This window comes from Python bivittatus, unplaced genomic scaffold (genome assembly GCF_059951505.1).
Source record: "Python bivittatus isolate LINGU-HERP-01145 unplaced genomic scaffold, Pbiv_v1 ctg000330_np1212, whole genome shotgun sequence".
NCBI lineage: Eukaryota > Metazoa > Chordata > Lepidosauria > Squamata > Pythonidae > Python > Python bivittatus.
This window is the reverse complement of record NW_028277058.1, coordinates 62,639,966-62,665,482: the sequence shown is the minus strand read 5'-3', so window position 1 is coordinate 62,665,482 and position 25,517 is coordinate 62,639,966. Positions and strand designations below refer to the sequence as shown.

General features: G+C 56.8%; 1 protein-coding gene across 3 annotated transcripts in view; it reads left to right on the top strand.

Moving 5' to 3' along the window:
- The window catches only part of KCP (kielin cysteine rich BMP regulator), a 61,081-nt gene that overhangs the window by 34,800 nt on the left and 764 nt on the right, over positions 1–25,517 (top strand). The window contains exons 21-49 of one of the 3 annotated variants that reach the window (XM_088141475.1): positions 299–392; positions 1,486–1,659; positions 2,026–2,108; positions 2,292–2,385; positions 2,535–2,717; positions 3,267–3,437; positions 3,980–4,156; positions 5,497–5,582; positions 6,746–6,836; positions 7,816–7,898; positions 9,226–9,399; positions 10,609–10,788; positions 11,431–11,701; positions 11,928–12,010; positions 12,902–13,069; positions 13,270–13,363; positions 14,247–14,420; positions 16,019–16,101; positions 17,176–17,296; positions 17,915–17,994; positions 18,806–18,905; positions 19,629–19,717; positions 20,202–20,304; positions 20,870–21,012; positions 21,209–21,381; positions 22,447–22,558; positions 22,648–22,749; positions 23,344–23,508; positions 24,521–24,827. In XM_088141475.1, the coding sequence (XP_087997601.1) occupies positions 299–392; positions 1,486–1,659; positions 2,026–2,108; positions 2,292–2,385; positions 2,535–2,717; positions 3,267–3,437; positions 3,980–4,156; positions 5,497–5,582; positions 6,746–6,836; positions 7,816–7,898; positions 9,226–9,399; positions 10,609–10,788; positions 11,431–11,701; positions 11,928–12,010; positions 12,902–13,069; positions 13,270–13,363; positions 14,247–14,420; positions 16,019–16,101; positions 17,176–17,296; positions 17,915–17,994; positions 18,806–18,905; positions 19,629–19,717; positions 20,202–20,304; positions 20,870–21,012; positions 21,209–21,381; positions 22,447–22,558; positions 22,648–22,749; positions 23,344–23,508; positions 24,521–24,827 (3,958 nt within the window). Of the gene's footprint in view, positions 1–298; positions 393–1,485; positions 1,660–2,025; positions 2,109–2,291; positions 2,386–2,534; positions 2,718–3,266; positions 3,438–3,979; positions 4,157–5,496; positions 5,583–6,745; positions 6,837–7,815; positions 7,899–9,225; positions 9,400–10,608; positions 10,789–11,430; positions 11,702–11,927; positions 12,011–12,901; positions 13,070–13,269; positions 13,364–14,246; positions 14,421–16,018; positions 16,102–17,175; positions 17,297–17,911; positions 17,995–18,805; positions 18,906–19,628; positions 19,718–20,201; positions 20,305–20,869; positions 21,013–21,208; positions 21,382–22,446; positions 22,559–22,647; positions 22,750–23,343; positions 23,509–24,520; positions 24,828–25,517 lie in introns of those variants that run through there. The other 2 variants (XM_088141474.1, XR_015796306.1) reach the window with 2 other exon arrangements.

Here is a 25,517-nt window from a genome sequence, read left to right as displayed (position 1 = left end):
TTACGACGGCTGTGGAAAAAGTGCTTTGCGACCCCCACGGTCACATGATTGCGATTTGCAATCTTTTTTACAATGGTTGTTAAGCGAATCACATGATCATTAAGCAAATTCCAGCAAAAAACATTCATTGGGGAAGCTGGATTCGCTTAATGACCATGTGATTTGCTTAATGACCATGTGATTCACTTAACAACCACGGTGGCTGGCTGGGGAATTCTGGGAGTTGAAGTCCACCCATCTTCAAACTTCCAAGTTGAGAAACATTGGTCTAGATCTCCTTCTATGTCCCTTCCTGCAGGGTGGCACAGTCCATTGCTCACCCACTGTTTGCCCGCCAGTGACCTGCCCCCACCCAGAGCAGAGGCCTGGATCCTGCTGTCCCACATGTCCTGGTGAGTCACTGAAGAGAATCGATGGGGCACCTTCTACCTCTTGCTTTATCTCTCTGGAATTCCAGACTTTGCAGCCAGAGTGATAGAAAGATGCAATAACTGGTTTAGAAGGTTTTCTTTCCACCATGTGTAGGAATAATATTCAAGGTCGGTGGGCCAGGTGGGGGATCCATCATTGTTTTTCCCTCAGTGGCTCTGAGATCGGTAGAGAAGAAGATGGGACCTTTGGCTTCACAGCCATAGCTGAGCTGAGCTCCCACAAGGAAATGGAGAAGGTGCTGGGGACATTGGGGGGGCCACATTGCTCCTCTCTTGACACCGTTGAAGCATCAAGGAGATTATGACGAGCCTAAGAAAAGTCCTGGCGCATCCAGCTGAAGGACCAGCCACTCTTTTTTCCCCATGAGCCAGCCTGATACCTCCATGGAGGCCACCAGCTTCTCCAGAAAGCGGCACTTGCTGCTTGCTGGAGACGCCAAAGCCAGTAGCCACAGCTGGACTACTTGCCAGTCCTTGAATTGCTCTAAAAGCCACTCCCAACCTAGGTCATCTCAGCAGGAAAATGGAACCCCAAACCATGAAGGGGCCAGGCGGGCCTCCTGGGGGGAAGACTCGATGCAGAAAAGGGCTGGCTACCCACCTTGCCATGCTGGTGTGGAGGAGAGGGGGCTTGGCTAGCCCGATTCCAGCCATTTGGGAGTCGGAGGGTGACCGCCCTTGCAGGAGGGGCCCCATCTGCCCAACAGAAGTTCCCAGATATTCTTCCAAGGTTGCATGATGGTAGCTCCCCCCAAACCATGGGTTTCTCTTTCCAGGGAGGGGTTTCCCCATCCAGAACCAAGCTGAGCCCCTTCCTCAAGAGAGGCAGAGCCCCTTCCTCTCCCCCAGGAGCGCTTCCTCTCCTGGAAGGGGCCCGGGCTGTTTCTCTGCTCTCTTCTCTATCCTCTCGGTTCCTTGGTCTCCCGAAATACGTAACTGGGAGTCACCGGGAGCCACTGGGAGTCACTGGGAGCCACTGGGAGCCACTGGGAGCCGAGTGGCCAGGGGGGTGTTAACTGCCCTTTCTCTCATCCCTCCCCACCCACCGGTCTAGGCTGCCTTCACGAGAACCACGTGGTGCCAGAGGGAGAGGAGCTCCCTGACCCGCTGGATCCGTGCCAGGCCTGTGTCTGCACTGGTGGAGCGCTGATCTGCACCCCCCGGAAGTGCTCGGCTCCCCTCTGCGCCCACCCCTTGCCAGGCTCCTGCTGCCAGAACAACTGCAACGGTAGGACCGGCAGAGCCTCGCGCGGAGCTTCCGGACCACCATGCTTTTTCCCAGATGACCCCGTTCCTTGCTGACCACCCGCTTCCTCTAGGGCAGCATTTCTCCATCTTAGCAACCTTAAGATGGGGACTTCAACTCCCAGAATTCCCCAGCCAGCCTGCTTTCAGATGGGTGGATTCTGGGAGTTGGAGACCCCACATCTTAAAGTCGCCAAGGTTGAGAAGCAGTGCTCTAGAGAAAAACAGCAACACCATTGAATTAAAATCATTCTTGTGCCCGCTCTGGGATGCCCCCCCCGAAAAAAAACCCAGCTTGCATCCTTTTTTCCTCTTCCCGCAAAAATGATGCCGCTGATACTCTACGCAGGTTGCAGCTACGCCGGAAAGGAGTACCCCAACGGGGCAGAGTTCCCCCACCCCACTGACAGTTGCCGGCAGTGCCACTGCATTGTGAGTGCCACCGTGAGGACCCGCAAAGATGGCAGCCTCCCTCGGAGCAGTTCGGAGGGAGATGGGGCGGCTGCTCCTGGGGCACGGGGCTGGACTGCACGGCCTCGGGATGCCTGTCGGCCAAGGGGGCTTCTCAGCCTGCAAGGAGAGATGCCAGCGGGATTCCCTTCCCTCCCTTTGCAGAACGGCCACGTGCAGTGCCTCTCCCGTCGCTGCCCACCCCTGCTCTGCCCCGAGCCCTTCGTGAAGCCCCAAGAGTGCTGCCCCCAGTGTCCAGGTAGGGCCCTCCCCTGGCCGCCTCACCCGCAACGGCTGGGCTTTGAAGGGGAGGACTGCCACCCCAAATGGAGGGGATGGGAGGCATTTCAGGAGCACCAGAGGGGGGAGGCCCCGCCACCCCTCTAACAGCCCCCTCCCTATTTTTAGCCCCTCCGGCTGGCTGCCTGTACTTGGGGGTCTCCTATAAGCACCTGGAGCGGTTCTACGACCCGTCAGAGAAGTGCCGGAACTGCGTCTGCGCTAATGGCACCATCACTTGCCAGCGCCAGCCCTGCGCGCCAGTCCAGTGCTCCCACCCGCTGCAACAGGGCTGCTGCCGCTCCTGTGACGGTAACGGGCAGCCCCTGCCCTCCCCGATGCTCTCCCCACCCCCAAAGTCCCAGCCCTCGAGGGGTCGCTCGTTCGTCTTCAGCCAAGGGTTCCCAGGCGGGTTGCACCCCCATCTGTGGCTTTCCAGCTCTCCGTCTGCCACAAGCGTGGCTTCTCTAGGCCCCGAGCAGTCAGGTGAGGCTGGCCATGCCTATCCCTGTTTCTCTATTCAGGTCTACGATTCAGGCAGCGACGGCCCATGGCAACAAACGGGGAGCCGTTGCCACGGGCAGGGATTGTGTTATTAACACAAAGCAGCAGGATATAAAAGAACGGAGGTCTGCCATGCTCAGAGACACCCCCTGCTTGTCCCAGCCTGTTAGCCAAGCCCCCGTGGCTATCCGGGGTGGGGGGTGATGACATCAAGCGCAGGATGGCGCCATCACACGGATGGCCCCAATGACGCTGCTTCTGCCAGATGACGTCATTGGCGTCCCTTGTGCCAGCACCTCGGATGGTCTCCTGCCCACCAGCTCTTCCGCTTCACCAGCCTTCTCTGCCTCCTCCCAGGCTGCCTTTACCAGGGCAAAGAGCTGCCCAACGGAGAGCAGTTGGCAGACCCCCAAGACCCCTGCCGCCTCTGCTCCTGCTGGGAGGGGAGCGTCGTCTGCACGCTCAAGACCTGCCCTCCGGTCGAGTGCGCGTTCCCGGTCCCCGGGCCCTGCTGCAAGAGCTGTGAAGGTATGTTAGGACGGGAGGGCGCGGGGGGTGAGCCCGCCTCCAAGGAACGTGCCTGGTCTGAGGAAGGGCAGAGAAACAATCCGACTTCCCAGTGGAGCCCAACCAGAACCCACAGGACTTCCCACGACCCCGTCCCTCACGGCCACCCCGCTGGGCCCCGTTTCCCAAACCAGCCGACCAGGCAGCTGGACTCAGAGGGTCGCCGCTCCTGGGCTGGACCTCCAAAGCCAGAAGCAGCCCAGCTGAAGACGCACCTCTTCCTGAAGTCCTCACCCGCCTCCTGCCTGTGTGTGGACTTCCCCAGCCTGCCCCCCCCGCCCCCCAGATGAGTCCAGACGACCGGGCTGGAAAGTCTGGGGAGCAGATCCAGCGGGCCTTGGTTGAGAAGGTTCGGTGCCATTTCCTCTTGCAAAGCATGGTGAATCCCGGTTGGAGCAGGAGAGTCCTCGTGGGGCCACCCACCCCTTCTGTTTCCGATGCAACGGCCTCGGAGGAAGACACCCAGGGGTGCTTCTGAGTGTCTCCTCTCCCGCGATCCCAAGGGTGCGAATACCTCTCCAAGCGCTACCTGAATGGGCAGGACTTCCCGGACCCCCAGGACGCCTGCGGTCTCTGCTCCTGCCTGGGCGGCTCCGTCACCTGCACGAAGAAGCCCTGCTTCCAGGCGCCCTGCAGCCACCCTCGCCGGATGCCCGGACAATGCTGCCCTGTGTGCCACGGTGAGGTCCGAGGGACGTGGGGCAGGGAACGTGGGGAGGCGTGATCGTCCGCAAGGGAAAGGGGTGGACAAAGACCCCACTGGCTTGGGGGGGCCTGTCCTCACACCCCACGCTTGACCAGCTCTGTTAAAGGCCACACAGCTGCATTTACACAACCTATTAACCAAGATTAGGGTTAACTTTGTTAGTTGTTTTTGGGTTTAGCACACTGTGCAAGCCCAGCCCATTTATTTAGCGTATGGTTCCGCATATTGCGCGAACCCGGAAAGTTACTTCTCAGTTGGCAGGTTAAGCCTATTGTGCGAATCCAGCCCTTCTCTCCCAAACATCTAATTGCAGGAAAACACAGGAACACTTATCAGAGGACTGAATCAATGTCCTGGGGGGGAGTGTTAAAATTGGGCCAAGGCCACATGGAATTTAACTGATGGCCGTATTGGGCCGCAGGGCCGCAGCTTGCCATCCCTGCTGATCTTTAAAGCTATTTGCAGGGTTAGGTTCCAGCAAGACCTGCCTCAAAATGAACTGAGAAGTAGTCTGTATCTGAAGGACACACACAGGAACACGCCTTGGCCATGGTGACGCCACCTGCTTAACCCAGTCAACTAAAGGACAGCTGCACTTGCGCAACATCTTAATCTTGGTTAGTTAAGTTCTTCGGCCTTTGCTGCTTATGCAAACCCAACTGTTTGGGTTCATCCTTGGTTTAGCAGCTGGATTCCTAACAACGTGCTGGGCCTAAAGGTTGCTCATCTGTTTCAGCTCAGCTAACCCTCTTGGGCAGTCTCAGCCAACAGATTGCTGAGATATAGAACAGGGATGAAGTCCACATACGAGGTCGGGGCGATGTGCAGCCACTGAAATACAAAAGCAAAGGCCAATTTTATGAAAAGGCACAAACTTTCATCAGCTGCCGCTCGCTTCTCCAGATGTAAATTTTATTCAAAGCTTTCGTGAGCCACGGCTTGCTTCGTCAGATGCCCGGAGTGGCAAAAACATCTGATGAAGCTAAGGCTACTCTGGGCATCTGATGAAGCGAGCGGTAGCTCACGAAAGCTGACGCCTTTGAATAAAATCTGTTAGGCAGAAAAGATGCCACCAGAGCCCTGAATCCTAACGGGAAAATGGGCAGCGCCTCCCTTCCTCTCACGCTGGAGATCCTGCCAAGCTTTACCCAACCATCTCCTGTCCAGGCAGGGCTTGCTCTGTCTCCCCTGGCCTAAACGATTCCTCTTATCAAGTTCCAAGATGTGCCAGGAGCAATGCCCCCTGGCACCAGCCACAGCCAAGCCCAGGGTTCTGGTCAGCCTCCACCTGCTTCTCTTCCTCTCGCCAGACAGACTGCGCCCTTAACGGGGTCATTGTTGCCAATGGCCAGGCCATTCCCGATCCGGAAGACCCTCTCTGTTCTCAGTGCACCTGTCAGGTGAGTGTGGCGATCACCTGAGCAGGTGGGCAGCGGGGCAAAGAGAGGGAAAGTTCCGGTTATGGGGCTGGAGTGGGGGACGTTCTCTCTGAATGACCTTGGATATGGATGTCTGGGGGAGTCAAAAAAATCAAGATGACCTTGTGATCAAATCCTGGCCCCTTTTATACATGCATGTAAACCAGTATTTTTCAAGCTTGGCAACTTTTAAGATGTGCGGACTTCAACTCCCAGAATTCCCCAGCCAGCAAAGCTGGCTGGGGAATTCTGGGAGTTGAAGTCTGTACATTTTAAAGTTGCCAAGCTTGAAAAACACTAATGTAAACAAGGGAGAAGGCTTCCATTACACAGTCACAACCATTATTCTGAATTTTTGACTGCCACAGACACCCCTGATATGGACGAAAACTTGCTCGGGAAACATATTTCTTGGAAATCTCAAGTCACTTCCATGCTTTGATTTCTGGCATGTGCCAACCATCGTCATGCCAAAGTAAGCACAAGGAAGACAGGCTTTGAACAGTGAATGCTGCCCGGGGTGCACTGAAGATACTTTCAGTTGCTGTCGCACAAATGGCTGGAATCTGGTGTCCACACACGTGGCCGGACAGTCTGGAACCCTCTGTCTGTTGCAGACTGGGAACTTGGCATTGTTTCATTCTTCACAACATTCCCTAACAGATCATTTTGCACGCAGCCTTCCCTAATGCATGGTTTGAAAATAAGCCTACAAATGTATTCTTTTAGTCCAGCTACCCTTAGAATAATACATTGGGCAGGGGGGGCATTGGACCAGGCGGCTTTGGGCATGTGGATTTTTGAGACGAGGCTAAATGATGCCACCCAAGTCAGTTCAAAATCCAAAGTCTTTGCACTCCTGTCTCTAGAGTTCCACCCCAATTTAGGATCATTTGGAGAGCCCCCCCCCATCCTGTATTTGCTCTATCAACGACATCTGGGACAAACAGCAATCACTCAGTCAGTGACCTGATTTGGTACAAGAGAATTTTGTAATATCTTGGCTGAGGATTATAGGAGTTGGAGTCCAGTACCTCTGAAAGGCACTGGAGCGCAGAAGGATGCAGCGAGAGAAATGGCAACCTGCTTTGTGGCAGCTCAAGCAAAGCGTCCTCTTCCTCTTCCTCCTCCTCCTCTTCCCGCAGGCGGGCTCACTCCATTGCATGAAGAAGCTCTGCACGCCAGCCAGCTGTGCCCATCCTGTGCCCGGCCCATGCGCCTGCCCCCTGTGCCAGGGTGAGTGATTTCAGGAGATGCTCTCCTTCATCTTCAGGGCTTTGATCTCGGGGGCAGCAGGGAGGGGACAGGTGGAAGGAGGCCCCAATGTAGACGGGGGGCTTCTTCCAGAAAGGACCCAGCACCTTTTCCTGCTTTCCCCCACCTTCACCCCACAGGCCAGCTGCCAACCAGAGGCCTCAGTGGGTAGGGGGATGAGGACCATCCTGACCCCTGTTTTGCCCATTTGGCCTCACTGGGGTCAGGAGCAGGTGCCACACTTCCAGCCCCGGCATCAAAAAAAGCAGAGCAAGTGGCAAGAGCTTGGCCTCCCTGTATTGCCTATATATAGCTTTGAAAGCAGGACACTTGCTGGAATTCTTCAAGGCGGTAGCCTCGATCTTTTGGCTAATAAGCTAATAATCTAATCAGAGCTCAGATCTTGTTCCTGGAATTCGCGGATTCCAGGCTGGACTGCAGGAAGAGAGGTTTGGTGGGGGCAAAGCAGAAGAAAGCTCTTGTTGAGGACCTTGACATCGTGTCTCCTAGCTACTGGTTAAATCCATTTTCTCCGTTGAATCATAGACCTGGAAGGGACCTCAGAGGATCTAATCCAACCCCCTGCTCGTGGCAGGAGGGTTGACCACTAGACCACAGTTTCTCAACCTTGGCAACTTTAAGATGTGTGGACTTCAACTCCCAGAACTGGCTGGGGAATTCTGGGAGTTGAAGTCCACACATCTTAAAGTCGCCAGGTTTGAGAAACCCTGTGCTAACTCCTTCTCCCCAGTCTGCTGACCTTCTATTTACCTGGAGTTTTGAGGGGGCAAAAACACGTGCAATCTTTTACCCGCGCTCCCACCAACAAGCCCTGCATCAAATCCATTTTTCTGAACTGAAGCAGCAGGAAGGGACAAGAGGGGAACTCGCAAGCGGTGTCTTAAAGGGCCGGAAGGGGTTCCTTTGCTCCGCTCCGAGTGGCCTCTTTTCTCCCCTCCAGGGTGCAGGTTCCAGGGTCAGGACTACGGGGATGGAGAGAGCTTTGCTTCCCACAACCAGCCCTGCGAGGATTGCCAATGCCAGGTCAGTAGTGTGGGCAGAGGGCTGGGTTCCTGGGACTGAAGGTGGGGGAGCAAAGCAGCCTGGCTGGGTTGGCGCATTTCTCAGTGGGGGGAAGCCCAGGGCTAAGGGGGATTTCTGAAGGCGGTGCCAGACTGGGGGAGCTAGCTTCTCCTGTCCGGCTTCATGTTGGCATCCCGAGCCTCGGAACAGGCCCCCAAAAAGGGTAGCCTAGCCAAGGGCACTGTGGATCTCCTGTGGGTGCACCATCCAAGCAGGTAGAAACCCCAGCAAGCATCTGAGCCCCATGACAGCATGCTGGAAAAATGAGAGAAGGACCAGAGGGGGGAGAGAGGAAACAGCCTTTGCGTGGAGGCTTTGAAAAGGGTTGCTTTGTTAAAGCCAGACACCAAATGCTGAGGGGGGTGTAAGTGTTAAGTGCTCCTGGGCCTTCTGCAACCCTGCGGCTGCAACACTCCTCGTGCAACCAGCAGGGCCCTTGGGCGCCAGCTGGGGAGCATGGGTGTGGTGGCCAGCCCCTCTGCAGGCCAGTGGGTTGGGAAGGCTGCGTAAAGAGCTGGGCAACACAGGGCATTCTGGGGATTCAGGAGGGCAGAACCAACTAGGTCCCATCCCAGTGGTGGGGATCCTGCCCCAGGCGCCTTCTCTCAGCCGGGCAGCTGGGGGGTAATTTGTGCTCCTCCCTGGAGCCCCCGGGATCTTGGAGCTCCTTTCCCCCAGCTTGTCCAGAGGGGAGGAAGGGGGCGAGGGCCCAGCCCCTCTCCGTGGAGGAAGCCTCTGGAGGCAGCTGTGAGCATTGCAAGGGGGCAGGACCCTCCGAGTGTCACCATAGTGGGCAAGCCACAATCTGCCGAGAGACCCACGGCGCCCTGGGACCATTGGCTGAGTTTCAGGGATTAATGTAGGGCAGTGTTTCTCAACCTCGGCCACTTTAAGATGGGTGGACTTCAATTCCCAGAATTCCCCAGCCATCCTCAGCCAGTGGCCGAGGTTGAGAAACACTGATGTAGGGGGATGTTTCCCCCCCAGTCAAGGGAGGAAGCCGGAGGAGGAGGGCTCTGTATCTCCCTCTCCTCAAAGTTGGCCCCACTCGCTATTTTTCCAGGGTTTTTAAGACGGGGATGGATGGCCCAGTCGGACCCTGAAACAGATGTAGGGAGGTGGGCTTTGCCCGGCTGAACCCCTTGCTATAATCCCCACCCTTCCTTCCCTGAAATGGGCTGACCACGCTGTCCCTGCTCCTTGGGGGGCATCCCGAAGTAAGAGCCCCCTCCCCAAACCTCCCCCACTCAGGTTTTTCTTTTTTCCATCTCTTCCTTCCTCTTCCCAGAGAGGCAACGTCTCCTGCCGGCCCCGGCTGTGCCCCCCGCCCCTCTGCCCCCACCCCTCCCGCGACCCCTGTGGCTGCCCCATCTGCGACGCCTGCAGCTTTCACGGGCGGGACTGTAAGGAGGGGGAGCGCTTTCCCGACCCCCAGGATCCCTGCAGCCGCTGCATGTGCCTGGTAAGGAACATCTGTGCCCCCCTTCCCCCCGCAGCAGCCCCAGGGGAGCGCTTCCCCTGCTCTCACACCGGCAACGCCTCCGCGTGATCTGATGGTTTCTCAATGGCCTCGATCATCCCCCGCCCTTGGGGTGTCACGTGCAAGGGTGTCCCCCAAGTTTAGCCCAGCAGCAATTCTGCACAAGGCGTTGGGCTGAGGGATGTGAAGCCAAAGATCACCCTGTGGAGTGGTGACCTGGATCGGGGCCTTCCTGGCTCAAGCCCTGCCTTAAACTCAGTGCTTCCTTACATGCTCCGGCTTCCAAGCGTGGCTGAAAGGCACCCAAAGGAAGAATCCAGACCGCTATCCGACTCCTTAATGCAGTTTTTCTCAACCTTGGCCGCTTGAAGACGTGTGGACTTCAACTCCCAGAATTCCCCAGCCAGCATGGGATTCCCAGAATTCTGGGAGTTGAAGTCCACACGTCTTCAAGCGGCCAAGGTTGAGGAACGCGGCCTTAGCAGCTGCCCTGCAATCAGAAGTGATTATTTTCCAAGCCAGAATCTCACAGAGTTCTCTTTAACAAGATTTATGATAGGAATGGGGTTACAAGAATGCCAGCAACGGAATTACTCTCAATTTGCAACCAACGTAGCCAGGGTTTATGTGAACGATGCAACATCTTATCAGATTTCCAGCCGATTCCACCCACAAAATTTCACAAGTTTCCCGCAAGAATGTCAAAACATCTTGCATTCTGGCAGCCTTATGAGACTACAACCCTATTTTTTCATTATTTTTTTTTCCTGGGAAGCAGGGGGACCTTTTAGAGGCATTGTGTACTTGGTGCCCAGGACACCACATTGCTAATCTCTGTCCTAAATATGGTTGACAGTGAAGCCTTCCTGGAACGCTTTTCTTCTCTGCCCCAACTCCCCCCACCAGTCTTTTTGCAAGCAGGGCGTAGCTATTTAACTTTGCAGGCATGCTTGTCTAAAATGGCACAGATCCAGGTACATATTTGGCACTAAAGTCATTATTATAATGTTTGTTGGTTTAGCAGTGTGCCAGCCATGAAAATGGGTTTATTCGGCGACCTGCTTTGGGGAGTTGTGCAAACTGAACTGGGCACTTAGGAAGCAGAACCCTGCCCTTGGGGGGTGCAGCCCACTCTTGGGGAAACATTTGTGAGTCAGCAATAATAGGGGCCTTGTCTTGCTCTGTCCACAGCGTGGCACTGTTAAGTGCTCTCCCACACCGTGCCCCCCTACGCCCTGCCAGGAGCCCGTCACGCCACCCGGCCAGTGCTGCCCCAAATGCACGGGCTCCTGCCGGTACCATGGGCAGCTCTACAAGAGTGGGGAGGTCTTCACTTCACCCCACGATGCGTGCCACAAGTGTACTTGCCTGGTGAGTGAGCACCAGACCGACCAAGGGCTTTCCGGGTTCCTGGCACTCCGTTCTCCCTTGGCCTTCCTTGCAGGGGTGCAAGTCGGAGGAGCCGGATCTGAAAGGGCTGCATCAACCGCTTGCAGGTTTAAGGGCCCCTTTGGGCATGAGGCTTGGGGAAAAGTGTCGCGGTGCCATCCGATGTGGGAGGGAGGTCTGCAGGAAACCACATCTGGGGCTTCCTCGCCAGCAGGTAGCCTTTTGGTGACTGGATCTGTGGGGCAAGGGGGATGTAGAGAGGAGAAAACGGTGTCTGGAACGGGCTGGGGCAGGGTCTTTTTATGGCTTTTCGGGAACTCCTAAGTTATTTAGGAGCGGCAGTAAGATTTGGGGGTGTTTCCCATCCGGGAAGGACAGGAGACTCCCAGCCTCAGCAGGTGGGGAAGGAGCAGAGTGCAAGAGTGGGCTCCTTTTGCACCCCTCCGCAGACGTGGCTCCTGCTGGGATCTGGAGCTGCTGCTCCTTTGGACTCTGGCCGGCCAAGGGGGCCACGCTCCAGGCTGAGGCCAGACCCCAACCCCCAAGAGCGCTCCCTGGGGGGGCAGCCCAGCAGCCTTGGGCCTCTCCCTTGCCACCTCCTCACCTTGCCCTCTCCCTCCCCAGGCTGAAACGGTGACATGCCAGCCAAAGCCTTGCCCGCAGCAGTGCACCCACCCCGTGCCCCCATCCGGGGACGCCTGCTGCCCCCTCTGTGACGGCTGCCTTTACGAGGGCCAGAAATACGCCAACCGACAAGCCTTCACACCACCCTCCGACCCCTGCCAGCGCTGCAGCTGCCTCCGGGGCAACGTGCTCTGTGCCCCCGTGGGGTGTCCTCCGGCACCATGTGCCAGTCCCAGCCGCAGGCCTGGCCAGTGCTGCCCTCGGTGCCCAGGTAAGAACAGGTTGGCTGAGATGTCGCCTGCAGGCCAATCCCAGGAAGCCCGTTATGGAGCCAGACGGTCTGCGTATTGCCTGGGGCTAGGAAGGAAGGGGGCTGGGCTGGGCTGGGCTGGGCTGGGCTGGGCTGGGCTGGGCTGGGCTGGGCTGGGCTGGGAGAGTGACCTGTGCCCCGAAGTCTGGGCCCTTGGGAGCCTCACCCGCTTTCCTCCTGCCCCCAGGGTGCCAGCAGGCAGGCCGGGAGTATCCCGAAGGCGCTCGGTGGCTCTCGCCTCTGGACCCTTGCCAGCAGTGCTCCTGTGGGGTAAGGTCCTCGCGGCCGTGCCCCATGATTTCCTAGCTGGACCCCGCCTTGCCCCAGGGGGGTCAAAAACATCAAGATGCCCATAGCCCTCAAAGCCCTACCCCGTGGGGGTGCAGAAGTCAAAAGGGTGATTTGGGTCATGTGGTGGTGGCTGCCATCTTAAACCCCTGGAGTTGCTCTTGGTGCCATCCAAAGACCAGGCTCTTCGCCATCTCCAGTCCTCAGTGCAAACTTTTTGGGTGGAGGGGGCTGTACGCGGAGGAAACCCTTTGCACGGCTTCTCAGGGCCAAGAGAGCAAGGAAGGCAAGGCAGGAACATTTGGGGCGGTGGGAAAGGAGGGCTGCGTGAGTGAAGGGGTGGATCTTCCCCCCCCCGTGACCTAGGCTATAATGGGGGGGGGCAGCAGAGGGTTCAGAGGGCAGCGGGAAGCCAGCAGCTGGCAACCATTCCCTGGGCCATCAGTTAAACCAGGGAAAGGCACGGTTGAGGTCAGTGCTGGAAAGCAGAGCACGAATGAGGACTGGGGGGCAGCACCATCTTTGTGTGCTCCCCACCTGGGGAGGGGGGCTGCGTGCTGGATTGGGGGGACCCGATCTTAGCCTGATCGAGCCTTGGGACCAGGGGGGTCCACTGGGCGCAGTCAAAAACATTAGGATAGTGGCCATGATGGGTGACCCAATGCCCACCAGTTTTTAACAGTCATGGTCGCCATCTTGACTTTTTTGACCACACGGCGCAGACACCGTTGCTGGGGACTCTTCTGTTCCACTGGCCCTCGCCTCCTGGAGGCAAGAAGGCCTCTGGCTAGTCCTCCTCTGGCGCGAGGTCCCTTCTCCTGGCTGACGCAGCCCCATTGCATCCCGTCCCCCTCTTCTCTCCCTCTTGGGCAGCCTGGCGGGGAAGCCTCTTGTGAGCCGGTGCCCTGCGAAGCTGCGCTCTGTTCCCACCCGGCTCCGGGCCCCTGCTGCCCCCTGTGCCACGACTGCCTCTTTGAAGGGGAGCGCTATGCCCACGGGCAGGGCTTCCAGCCCGAGTCATGCCTCCGGTGCATCTGCCAGGTGAGTCCCCCTCTGCCCGCTGGCACGGCTTCCCTGGGAGGCCAGCCATGGTCACCCCACGTGTCACGGGCATAAATCCAGGCCTCCGGGCTGGGTAGCCATTCAGGATGGCAGAACATGGACTGTGCCAGCCCTCCTCAATGAGGGAGTGAGAGAGGGGTGGGGGGCACTGATGCTCTTGCCGCCTCTCCGTGTTGCAGGAGGGGAACGTCCGCTGCGAGGTGATCGCCTGTCCTCCTGCCACGTGTTCCCACCCGGTGACAGAGCCTGGCATCTGCTGCCCCCGCTGCAAAGGTGCCACGATGCCTAAGAGGAACTCGGAGGCCACGCCAGGGAGCATCGTCACGTGGACAGCGCTCCTGTCTGACTTAGCCGAGGGGTGGGATTAAGACCGTCCCAGGCCCTGATGCAGGCAGGGGTGGGGGGGCAGGGGGGGTCCTCCTCAGGCATCCTCAGAAAAAAGGGAACAGATGCTCATAGAGCTCTAAGGCTGAAGGGACCCCGAGGCCATCCAGTCCAACCCTTGCACAGAATAGCAGGAATCCAAATTGAAGCGTCCCCAAGAGAAGCCTGTTTTGCCTCCCCTTGAAAACAGCTCTTCTCAGTCCAGCTGCTCTTCCTCCAAGGAAGCTCTAAGCTTCATTCAGAATCTGCCAAGTTCTGCCAGGTGGCTACAGGGTGTGGTCAAAAAAGTCAAGATGGTGGCTGCAGCAGTGTGATTGACACTCCGCCTGCTTTTATCTGAACACACATCAAAAGCAGTCAGAGCTTCAGTTGTGTTGTGACTCCCCTCTTGTCTACTTTGACCGCGCCCTGCGGGCACCCTGGCACTTCGGAATGAGGAAGACTGGGCCTGGACCGTCTTCTCTGGAACATCCTCATGGCCTTGAAAGGAGCCATCTTGTCCTGTCTCTTCCTTCCCAAGGCTTGCCATTCAGCATCTTCCCAGGCTTAGTTTCTAGTCCTCATTGCACTTTGAAACGTCCTTAAAGTCTGGCCCCAAACAGATCAACCCCCTCCCACTGTTGTAGTGGGCAGAAAATGCCCCCCCCCAGTGGATTTAGACCTGGCCCAAGAAATGCCACCCCCTGCCTTGCGCCAGCAGAGCTCCCAAAGAGCAAGGGCTGTCTTCCCCGCACCGGCAGACCTGATGCCTCTCTGCCCCCGCCTTCCGCAGGTTGTGTGCACGAGGACCAGGAGCAGGCTGATGGCACCAGCTGGTTTTCTCCCTCGGAGCCCTGCCAGGCCTGCCTGTGCGCAGACGGCGTCGTTACTTGCACCCAGGTCATCTGTGTGAACTCCTGCCCTGCTCAGCTGGAAGTGCCGGGGGAGTGCTGCCCGGTGTGTGCAGGTACAGCCTGGGTGAGGAGGGGCCCAGCAGGAGCTGGGCAGGGGGCCCTGGGGGGAGAGGAGGGAGGCGTTCCCCAGCTCGGCTCTTCGTGATGGCAGCCCTAGCCTTTGTGCCATGGGGCCATGCGTTCTGCAGGTTTTCGGTTATTCCGGAGACCTGCTGAACCTGTTTGACCAAAGGAAGTTGCTTGTAGGACTTTGGGTCCCTTTGGACCCCTTCCCACGCTGTCCGATTCCAGATGAAACATGGGGGCCTTCTTCCTCCTAACATTTCTAACTTCCTCCCGTGTCGCTCCGAAAACTTGGCAGGGGTTCACCCAGCACCCTGCCTGAGGCTAAAATGGATGTGGAGAAGTTGCGGTTCAGAGTGTTGTGGGAACCCAACCCTTGTCTTAGGCCGTTACGTGAACCAGGCCAGCCTATTAAAGCCAACCGAGGTGGTTTCCTTGTTTGGACTTAGCGTTTCGTGTGAATGGAGCAACCATGGATTTTTAACCAGATTTAGAGATAAGGATTGCATTGCAGCGGGGGGCTGTCTTCATACAACCCCCTTTCTGGCTGCCCAGCCAGTTAAGATGGGTTCGTTTCAGTTTTGGTCAGGTTTTTTAAAATTATTTTTGTACCTTCAGCACATGCAAACCCAGCCCATTTGGTGAGTTTACGATTCAGGGTGTGGTGCAAGTTCACAAAATGGGTTGACTCATTTAATGGCTGTTTTTTATTTCAAGCTGCTTCTCACTGAGGTCGCCTGCCTTACATTTGATGTAGGATGGCTGGGGGGGGGTTGGTTCTTTGTGGTTTGTGAGACTCTTCTGGATGTAGCTGTGTTGCTGTTACTACTACCACTATTCCTATCATGTGGTCATTTGATGTTGCACGCTGCACAGAGTCCTATAAAATAAATTCCTATAAAATAAATAAATTCAGCAATCAAGCGCATGTATTGGGGGAACCCAGACTCTACCAGGGAGTGCTGGGAGCCCAGATTCCTGGGCTGGCCCATCTCAAGGGGGTGGGGGGGAAGCCGGGGCCTCTGCTCTCCCTTCCCCTTCCTCCTGCCATTTCTCCCTGATCCTCATTCTGGAATGATCTCCGTTGCTTTCTTCCATTCCTTACTCTCTTTCGAGCTTTGGAGTTTCTGCTAAAGCCCTAAGTGGGATTTCCTCGTGGTCTCCCATCCAGCCCTGCTTACCTAGTGTTGCCCCCTAAGGGTTCCATGTTAGAATCATAGAATCATCAGGCTAGAAGGAACCTTGGAGGATTTGTGGCACAAACCCCTGCCCAGAACAGGAATCCTGAACCCTATTCTTATCAGCCCTTCGAGGTAGACCAGGCTAGGAAACCAAAGTCATGCAAGCTGATACTGCTTTTATTATAAGGTTGCAGTAAGAGAATCCTGCAAATCTGAATGTGCTTCCCCCCTCTCTCCCTGTATCTTTGTGAGAACTAGGGAGGGTCTTGCTGGAGACACTTTCTCGGGCTACAGTTCTTCGGACTCAGGTTTCTTTTATCTGACCATTGCCTGGGTTGCAGCTCTTCCTCCTGTTCCTCGAGGTTCTTCCTTCCACCCACTACAATTCGTCTCCTTTCTTTTCCCAGACTGCAGTTACAAGGGCCACGGGTACAGGCCCGGCGAGAGTTTCCAGCCTGGAGAAGACCCCTGTGAAATCTGCACCTGTCAGGTAGGTCCTCCCTCGAGGAATTGGGAGGGAAAGGTTCCTTCGGTCCTGGCAGATTGCTGTCCTTCACAGACCAGGCACCGTCCCCATATTTGGCACCCCCCACTTAGGCATTTCCAGCAAACACTGGAGGACAGGGCGACCCCCGAGTCCTAGCATCCGCTGACCCCGTCCGTCTCTGGGAGCCGGACAGAGCGGCTGTGCTCAGGCTTTCTCCACTGGAGGGCAGAGGATCACTCGCCAGCCCACCAGCTCTGGGGGCCAAGATGCCACATATTCAGGAGGGCACCCGGGCAACTGAATAAAGGCAGCCTTGCCCGATCAGGCCAGCAGTCCCGGGCCCTGGAGTTAAAGCGACCAGATCTGCGCTGCCACCTCCAGGCCGCCAGCAGATGGCAGCCAAGCGTACAGGGGAGTCTTTGAACACTTGGCTGCCCCCTGAGGGTGGTCTCAAGTGTGGCCCCCCGGTTCTCCTAGCGGGGGAGAGATGGAAGGAGGGTTGGCACCCTTTTCCCATTGGGGAACATCGTGCCTTGTGTGGAAACGGGTAACGCAGAGATCCCTTCACGGGACCCACATTCCTCCAGCTGCACCCCCTGTTCTTTGGAGACCGTGAGAGGCACCCGGGGAGGGCGGCTTCTCGTGTTCACAGTGACCCGCTTGGTGTTTCACCTTGGAGAGGTCCTGCTGAGGACGCGCTTCCCTCTGCGCTGGATTGCCTCTCCTTCCCACCAAGAGCGGGGCAGGTCCACTTGTCCCAAAGAGGGTGGTGGCATTGAGGATCAGGGTGGGGGCCTCCCCTCCCCTCCCCTCTCCCCCCCACCCTTTTTCATACGTACCTGCAAAAGGTGAGGATGCAGACTTGGTGGGACCAGCCCAGGGGCAGGAAGGGAGCAGAGCAGGGAGCACAGAACCTGGAAATAAGGCCGGGGTTGGCGGGGGGGGGCGGGCAGGATTGCATCTTTGACTTCGGGGCCTCCCTGCAGCAGCCCCTGAGCATGCGTCGCACGCTCCCTGCTCCTGGTGTCGAGCTGCATGACAGAGCACGTGACCCGCCGCTTCTGCTCCCCTTCCCAGCTCACGTCCGACGGCCACCGGCGCCTGCAGTGCCATCGCAAACTGTGCCCGAGCCTGCTGGACTGCTCCCAGGACCAGGTCCAGCCCCCGGGGCCTGGCGGCTGCTGCCCGACCTGTGCGCGTGAGTCTCCCCCCTCCCTCCCTCCCCCTGAGCAGGAGTGGGGTTGGGGCAAGAGAGAACATCTGGGCGTTCAGGAGATCAGCTCCCCCAGGAAGACTGTTCGAGGGGTGATGTTCGATCCCCACTTTAAGGAAAGCCACGAAGCTTGGAAAGCAGCCGCTCCTGACCAGAACACTCCCAGGTGTCTTGGACTAGCTTCCCAGCAGCCTCACCCCTCGTGGCCATGAATGATGGGTACTGTAGTCCAGCACATCCTCTGAAAGGGAGCAGGTGGAGGAAGATTTGTCTGCAGGAGGAAAACTCGTATGCAAGTCTTCCCTGCTCACGTTTAGGCCTAGCAAACTGCCCCCGATCCTCAGGGACCTATAAAAAGAAGAGCCCTGATGGATGGGGGGCCTAGTCTAATCCCCCCCCCCTTGTTTACTGGGAGCACCAGAGGGAAGGCAGCCACAGGCTGAAGCATCCACAGGATCAGGCGCTTTTGTGAAATTGCACCGTTTTCTTTCTGTTCTCTTCCTTCCCCTTCCCCTTCCCGTCTTCCCTTCCCCTTCCCCTTCCCCTTCCCCTTCCCCTTCCCCTTCCCGTCTTCCCTTCCTGCTGCCTCTCCTTCTGAAGAAGCCCTCAGCAACTGCACCTCCGACCTGGTGGGCAACGAGGTCCAGGCCACCAAGGCGCCCTGTTACACCTGTATGTGCCAGGTGAGGCTCCAGCGCTGACTGACGCCGGAGCAAAGGGGGAGGGAGGAGCAGGGCTCGGTCCCCCGGGGAGGAGAGGAGAAGCCGTTTTCCAACCTGCTCCTTCCACATTACCAAATCGGGAGAGATGGAGCAGGACCACTCATCCTTGGCACCATCCAACCAGCCCCCCGTGTTGACCTGCCCAGAGGTCTCCCTCCAGGTTGGCACGTCCAAGGATGCCAGGAGCAGAGAAGCCCTGCCGTTTTCATAGCCTCGGTCTGTGCAAAGGCGGGCTCCCTGCCCTCTGCAGACACCCCAAGACATCTCTCTGCCTCCGCACGGGGGCATTTGCCCCGGTTGCGAAACCACCCCGGGCATCAGAGCTGCCCCACGTCTCTTCACCTATCTATGCATTTAATTTCTATCTTGGCTTTTCCTCCACCCAACCCGCACGGCAGCCACCACAGCTGTGAAAGTGCTAAGGGTAAAACATAAGAATAAAGAGAAGACAATGAAACCAGGATCTCAGACCAGTTCAGTTCACATTTAGAACGTGAATTGAACGAGGGAGCCCGAGGCACCAGGGGACAGAGACAGGGGCCCAGGGAAGGGCCTGGGGGGGCAGAGGGTGCTAACCCACACTGTTGGTGGCATGGCAGTGGTGGAGTCGGTGTCTCGGATTTGCTCCTTTTCCATTCTTCTTGACCGCAGACCATCACAATCTTCCTTTGCCCCCAGACTGGTGGCCCCCCTAAGCCTTCCAGTTGGTCAGTGGACCCCCAAGCTTGCCTTCAGTACGTGCCAGTCCTGATATTGCCTTATTTCCATCTAGGATCTGACCTGGGTGTGTGTGCACCGTGGATGCCCGCCGCTCAGCTGCCCCATCGCCGAGCGCTTCACCCCACCGGGTTCCTGCTGTCCCATCTGTGATGGTGTCATACCTCTCCCGTTTATGTCCCCCCCCCTTTCCTGTGGACCAGGCTCACCTGGTATCCAACTGCAAGGTCCAAAGCAGTCTTTTTTCAACCTTGGCAACTATAAGATGGGTGGACTTCATCGGCCAGAATTCTCCAGCCAGCGTTCTTCAGAGTCAACTTCTGGTCTAGACCAGAAGCCAACATCAACAGCCAACCCACTGAGTTTGATTCGTAAATACATATTGTAAAAATTACCAGCTGGTAAGCCTAAACCAGTGTTTCTCAACTTCGGCCACTGTAAGATGGGTGGACTTCAACTCCCAGAATTCCCCAGCCAGCCATGCTGGCTGGGGAATTCTGGGAGTTGAAGTCCACCCATCTTACAGCAGCTGAGGTTGAGAAACACTGGCCTAAACAGATATACAACCATGGTCCAAGAAGGTCTCCTTTAAGTTCAGCTCATTGTTAGGCCATGGACAGGTTCGTGCAGTTTGGGAACATGACGCAGAAGTGATTTTCATGGGCCTCCCTCTAGGACGTAGTCTCCTGGTCTAGCCCACAGCCCTGAGACGTCCTAGGGGTCCCCTTTCCAAAAATGAGCCCCGCGTTGCTGAACCTTGATTGCACTAGAACTTAATCAAGGTGGGCCAGATGCTGCCACCCAGCTGGACCTGCTTGAGTAGATGTTTCCTCCTTTGAACTAGGGAACATTGACTGTTTGATTCCTCCTTTTTGCAGAATGCGTGATCGAGGGTGACGGACGGCGCGTGTCCGACGGGGAGACCTGGAAGGACAGTGCGGACGGCTGTGTGTCCTGCTCGTGCAACGTAAGAACTAGCAGACCTTTCAACCCAAACCCTGCCTATTCTGTTCGATGATGAGTTGGAAGCCAAGGCTTGCCAAGGATATTGGCAGTATTTCTCAGTTCTGCACGTTTCTAGTCCACGTTGATACCCCCGTACTAGTTTTTATTTCTGCCGTTTTGCCGAAAAGAAGATTGAAGGTGAACACTGGTCACTTGTAGGATGGCAAAGGAATGATGGAGGTTTGAACCCAGGGCCAGCCACCTTACCTGCAAGAACACAGACTGCGGTTTGGACAATAGTCATGGCTTAGAATTGCACTTCTGTGTGCCTTTAATAGCTGGCATTTTTATGAGGCGGCTGTTTCATCATTAGTACCACCCAGAGATGTTTAGAAGGGAAAGCAACTTCCTGAAGAATGTGTGTTGGGTGGCAACGCGGTTTGGAGGTGGGTGTCTCAGACCCACAACTTTGGGATCTAATTTCGGCTCCCTTGTTTGGTGTTCAGCTGGGACACATTGAATGCCACATCCAGGAATGTTTGCCCTTGTTGTGCCAGGACGGCCTGGTGGAGGTGCGGGTGCCAGGGCAGTGCTGCGCAGAATGCCAAGGTAAGAAAATAAAGCATGCCCAGCAAGAAATGGGCAACCTGTGAAGTGGGGCAGAGCTTGGATCAGGGGGTTGGGGCCAGCATCTTAACTCTTTTGACCCACCCAGCTGACTGACACCCTTAGGGGGCAGCTAAGGTGGGAACGGAAGGGGCTCACCTCCCGCTCCTTTCCAGCCTTTTCTCCCATGCATTTTGCAGCTAACTGGGATCCTGAACTGCCAGAGGCCACTTTGCTGCCAAATTTCAGCCACCCAATTTGGGCCCTTTTTACTGGAAGGCTGGATGGAGTCTGGGGCCAGTTCACGTCCTGGGCGGGGGGTCTTCTGCTAAGAGCTCCCCAATCTTCCTTTTGCCAAAAGGAAAAAAAATGCTGATTTGCTGGGCTCAGCCAACACATTTGAACTTTGAGCTAAGTGAATGGATTCAGGCAGGGAACCTCTCCAGGGTGAGCTGCGGGTGGGAATCCAGCTGCTGTATCTTTGAGGCCACCAGAAACGGCATGTTTGCAAGGAAGGTCACCTTCTCCCCCCCCCCACCCGTCCCTCCCTGTCCGTCTCTTTGTCCAGATCCCGGCAGGGGCTGCTCCCAGATGGGCCAGGGGTTCCGGTCCGAGCAGCGCTGGCAGGTGGACGAATGCACCACCTGCGCCTGTGTGTCCGGCCAGGTGCACTGTCGCCGCGAGCGCTGCCCCCCCTCCGCCTGCGCCGCCGTGAGTTGGAGGGAGAGGGCTGGGGGTTCAGAGCCAGTCCCAAAGTGGGGCTCCGTCCAGTCCAGGTGGGGGGTTGCCACTCGGCTCCCCTGCCAGAGGATCATCGGGAGGGGGGCTCTCTGGAGCAGGGAGAGGTCAGTTTGGGGAGGGGGAGGAAAGGGAGCAGTGATCCTCCCGGCCCACTCTTTGCTGGCAGGATGAGTCTCCGGCCCTCATCCCCGGCGTGTGCTGCCCCCGCTGTGTCCCGCATCCCGCCACCTGCGTGGCCTTCGGTGACCCCCATTACCAGACTTTCGATGGCAAAATGGTCCACTTCCAGGGAGGCTGCACGTATGTCCTGGCCCAGGATTGCAAGGGGGGGGACTTCAGGTGAGCCCCCTCCTCTTCGGTGCCAAGCCCAGGTTGCTCCCCCAGGGGTGGGGGGAGAACGAGCTTGTTCTTTCTGCCAAACATCAGCCCTTCAAGGTAGGCCAGCCGCAAACCCCGCACAGCAGGGATTCCAGCAATACTCTTGATTGGTTACAGGCTAGAATAAGAGGATGGGGGGGGGTCTCTGCCCCCTCTTCTGCCAAACCAAATCAAGGCAGGATTCTCATGCTGTGGCTAAACATCCGGACTCTGGAGCACCTTTTCTGAGCCACGGATTTTGTTAAAAAGCATCAGCAAAACCACTCCGTGCTTCTGGAGAAGCGACCTGCAGCTCACGGAAGCGGATGCCTTTTAATGAGGTGCTGACAGAATCCTGATTTTTGGGCCCCAAAGCCTAACACGGCTCTCCTCCAACCACCTCAGCAGTTGTGGGAATTCTTTCCTGACAGCATCTCAGCTCTTCTGCATTGAACGACTTAGCAGAAGTTCTGCCGTTAAGCGTCCGCCAGCCTGCTCAGAGACGTCTGGCCGTCGCAGGCTGGGGTTCTCCGCGTTCTCCCCATTTAGCTCCTGGGCAGGTGCAGAGAGAACAAAGCGGCTCCTGGCTTCTGTCTGCAGCCAAAAGGAGAGGACAGTCCCAGGAGCCATGCGCATGGATGCGCCCTCCACTCTCAATTTTCAAAATGGCAAGAAGGGGTGGAGGGCGAAAGAGCAGGAAGTTTGCTTCGCTCAACCAGCAGGGTTGGGTTGGACCAGGAATGGGGAGATCCGGGTTCAAGTCCCCCCTTAGCCACAGAAGTTCCTGGGGCGACATGGGACCAGTCTTCTCTCAGCCCAGCCTACCTTGCAAGGTTGTTGTGGCAGGGAAAAATAGGAGAGGAGGGTGCTCTTGAAGGAGAGACGGGATATCAATCTAAACATAAAGAAGTAACCAATAAAAATAAGTGGGCCACTGTGCAATGCGCCAAGATGTTTGGATACCATCTGACTCACAAGGAGGGCAAATGATGGCCTTTCCTAGACGCGGTGCCCAAAGTCACTCTGGAATTATCCCCCCCCCCGCAGCATCCATGTGACCAACGAGGACCGCGGCCGTCCAGGCGTGTCCTGGACGAAGGAGGTGGCTGTGCTGATTGGGGACACCGCAGTGCAGCTGTTGCAGGACCACGTGGTCATGGTGAGGAGAGCGATGGGCCGGGGGGCTGTTCCACAAGAGGGCGGCAGGCCGGATCCGGCCCCGATGGTGACGCTCCTCTCGGTCTCCAGGTGGACTCCCAGACGGTGACCCTCCCCTTCCTGAAGGAGCCCCACCTCTCCGTGGAGCGAAAGGGCAGCGCCCTGCTGCTGAACACCGACCTTGGCGTCCAGGTACCCAGGGAGGAGGTGCCCCCGCCTCAACAAGCAGCGGCCTCGGGGGGCTCCTGCCAGGAGACTGGTGGCAGCAAGTGGGGGCTCAGTCCGCTGGGAAATTCAGCGAAAGGCTTCCAAGGGACCCCCCAGGACCATTCCCGTCCTGGGCTCCTCCGCTCCCCCCCCAGGGGCACCCACATTTCACTGTCCAAGGCTTTGCTTTGCTTTGTTTCACGGTAGGTTCATCTGTGGGAGAGAGTTGGAAAGGAAGTAGAAATCGGGGTGGGTGGGGGGGTATCAGATCTAACCGTAACCATATTGATGGAGAATCACAGAACGGGAAGATTCCTCAGAGGCCATTTAGTCCAACCCCTGGGCAGGATCCACCAGAGTGTCATCTTCTGTTTGAAGACTAGTGAGGAGAACTCACCACATCACGTGGCAGCCCGTTCCACCAGCGCACAGCTCACGCGGCCAGGAACGTCAAGCCTGAAACTCTTTCCTCGTTCTTGGCTCCCCTGGTTCTGGTCCTGCCCTGCGGGACAACAGCGAGTAAACCCACCCCCCACGCTCCAGGTGTTGAAGACCACTTCTGCCTCCCCTTCTCTGCAGGTGCTCTGGAACGGGCGCTCCCACCTGGAAGTCAGCGTGCCCGGCACGTACAAAGGGCGCCTGTGCGGACTTTGTGGCAACTTCAACAGCTACCCCCAGGATGATCTGCGCATGCGGTCGGGGCACCTGAGCCTGTCGGAAGCAGCCTTTGGCAACAGCTGGAAGGTACGTCGGAGGAGGAGGAGGAGGAGGGGAGGGGGGACACCGAAGACCAGGAGCCACGGCCACCTCCCACCAAGGGAGCTGTGGACGCCGTTTTTGGCCCCAGAGGACTGAAGAATTTGTGCATTAAAACCAGGAAGAAACCAGCCAAGGGAAGAAGGGAGGAAGAGAATCAGGAATACAGAAAGGAAGCATAGGCACTAAGATGCTTTTTATATTTAAATTTTTATATTTATAGGAGAAAGAGGGTGCACCCATGCATTTATTTATTTATTTAATTATTGGATTTCTAAGGCCTGACTCAAACAATGTGTGTGTGTATTTAGATAGATAGATAGATGATAGATAGATGGATGGATGGGTGGATGGATGGATGGATGGACGGACGGACTAGAAGAATGAAAAACAGATACCTCAGACGTTGTAGACTAAAAAAAGCCACCTATATTAGAGTGATTAAGGTAAACTGAACACAAAGAAGAAAAAGAAACGAACAGAGAAAAAAATGAGATCCATGTCATATCAATGTGAGGTTAATGCAACCCTCACCAATCGTTGAAATGTTTTTGTAGTCTAAAAGTGAGAAGAGAGTCATATGTTTCTGTATGGGCTAGAGTAGTGTTTCTCAACCTCAGGAACTTTAAGATGTGTGGACTTCAACTCCCAGAATTCCCCAGCCAGCATGGGAATTCTGGGAGTTGAAGTCCACATGTCTTAAAGTTCCCGAGGTTGAGAAACGCCGATCTAGACAATGATGAGTTTCAAGACTGACTGTGCCCTGAGAGACTCATTATGTTGGTTCCAGCTCAAGATTAATAGCGGGAGACAAAGCGGAAACGCTTCTGCGTTTTCCTCTTTCTGGCAACCCACCCCGATTCACAAACCACGCTAAGCCCCACCGTTCACCTCGAGCGGCCCTTGTCCTCCGGGCGTCCATCCCTTGCCAGGCAGCGTCTCCCTTCGCACAACCCGCAGAGGGAGGGCCTTTTGCAGAGCGTGTGTTGCTTTGTCCCAGGTGGTCGGGGCCAACGCTACGGGGTCTGGCCGCTGCGCCGACGGGCTGGACGCCGATCCCTGCAAGGAATCCGGGTACCGCTCCCGCAAAGAGGCCAACGCCCGATGCAAGGTGCTGAAGTTGCCCCCCTTCGACCGCTGCCATGCCGCCGTGCCCCCGGAGCCCTTCTTCGCCTCCTGCGTCTACGACCTCTGCGCCTGTGGGGCCGCCAGCGGGGACGAGTGCCTCTGCGAGCTCTTGGAGGCCTATGCCAGCCAGTGCCGCCATGCTGGCTTGACGCTCCAGTGGCGCTCGCCTACCCTCTGCGGTGAGGACGTGGGCAGCTGGGCACGGGGCACTCCTCCTGCTTGGCTCTGGGGAAGACAGTGCTCGGAGCCAAAGGAATATGGGGTGGGACCCCGGGAGATCCAGCGGGGCCGAGAGGAGGAGAGGAGGCACAGTTGACTGGAGGGAGATTTGGGTGCTGGGGTGGGAAGGGCAAATCCATTTGCTCTCTGGATGGGTGGGCTGGTTTATTGTTCAATTGATTGTGCCGCTCCCCTCCCGCAATTAGGAGCCTCTAGAGGGGGTGGCAGAAAAGTCACGATGCTGGCCACCACGGTGCCCTTGAAGGCCTTTTATGTATTTGCTGATTGTGCCTGCCATCTTGGCTTTTTGGCTACCACCCCTCCATGGAAGCCCAGGGGAAAAATGCTTATCTTGGTTAACAGGTTAAGCATGTTGTGTGAACAGGGCCGCTCTCAGCTTGGCATGACACTTGGGCAGAATCTGCTCTCATGCCACACCCGCTGGTGCCATATGGGCATGATGTTCAGAGAGTCCAACAAAACACGATTGCTCCTGGTTGAAATGGTTCGCCAGGCAGAGCCTTGCCCGGTGGTTCAGAGGAGGCCGAAATTCCCAGAGGGAAGGGATCCAGAGGCAACCTGATAAGTCGCAAAGACATTCCCATTATATTGGGAAAAGGATTGGTGACGGAGAGCAGAATGGATGGATT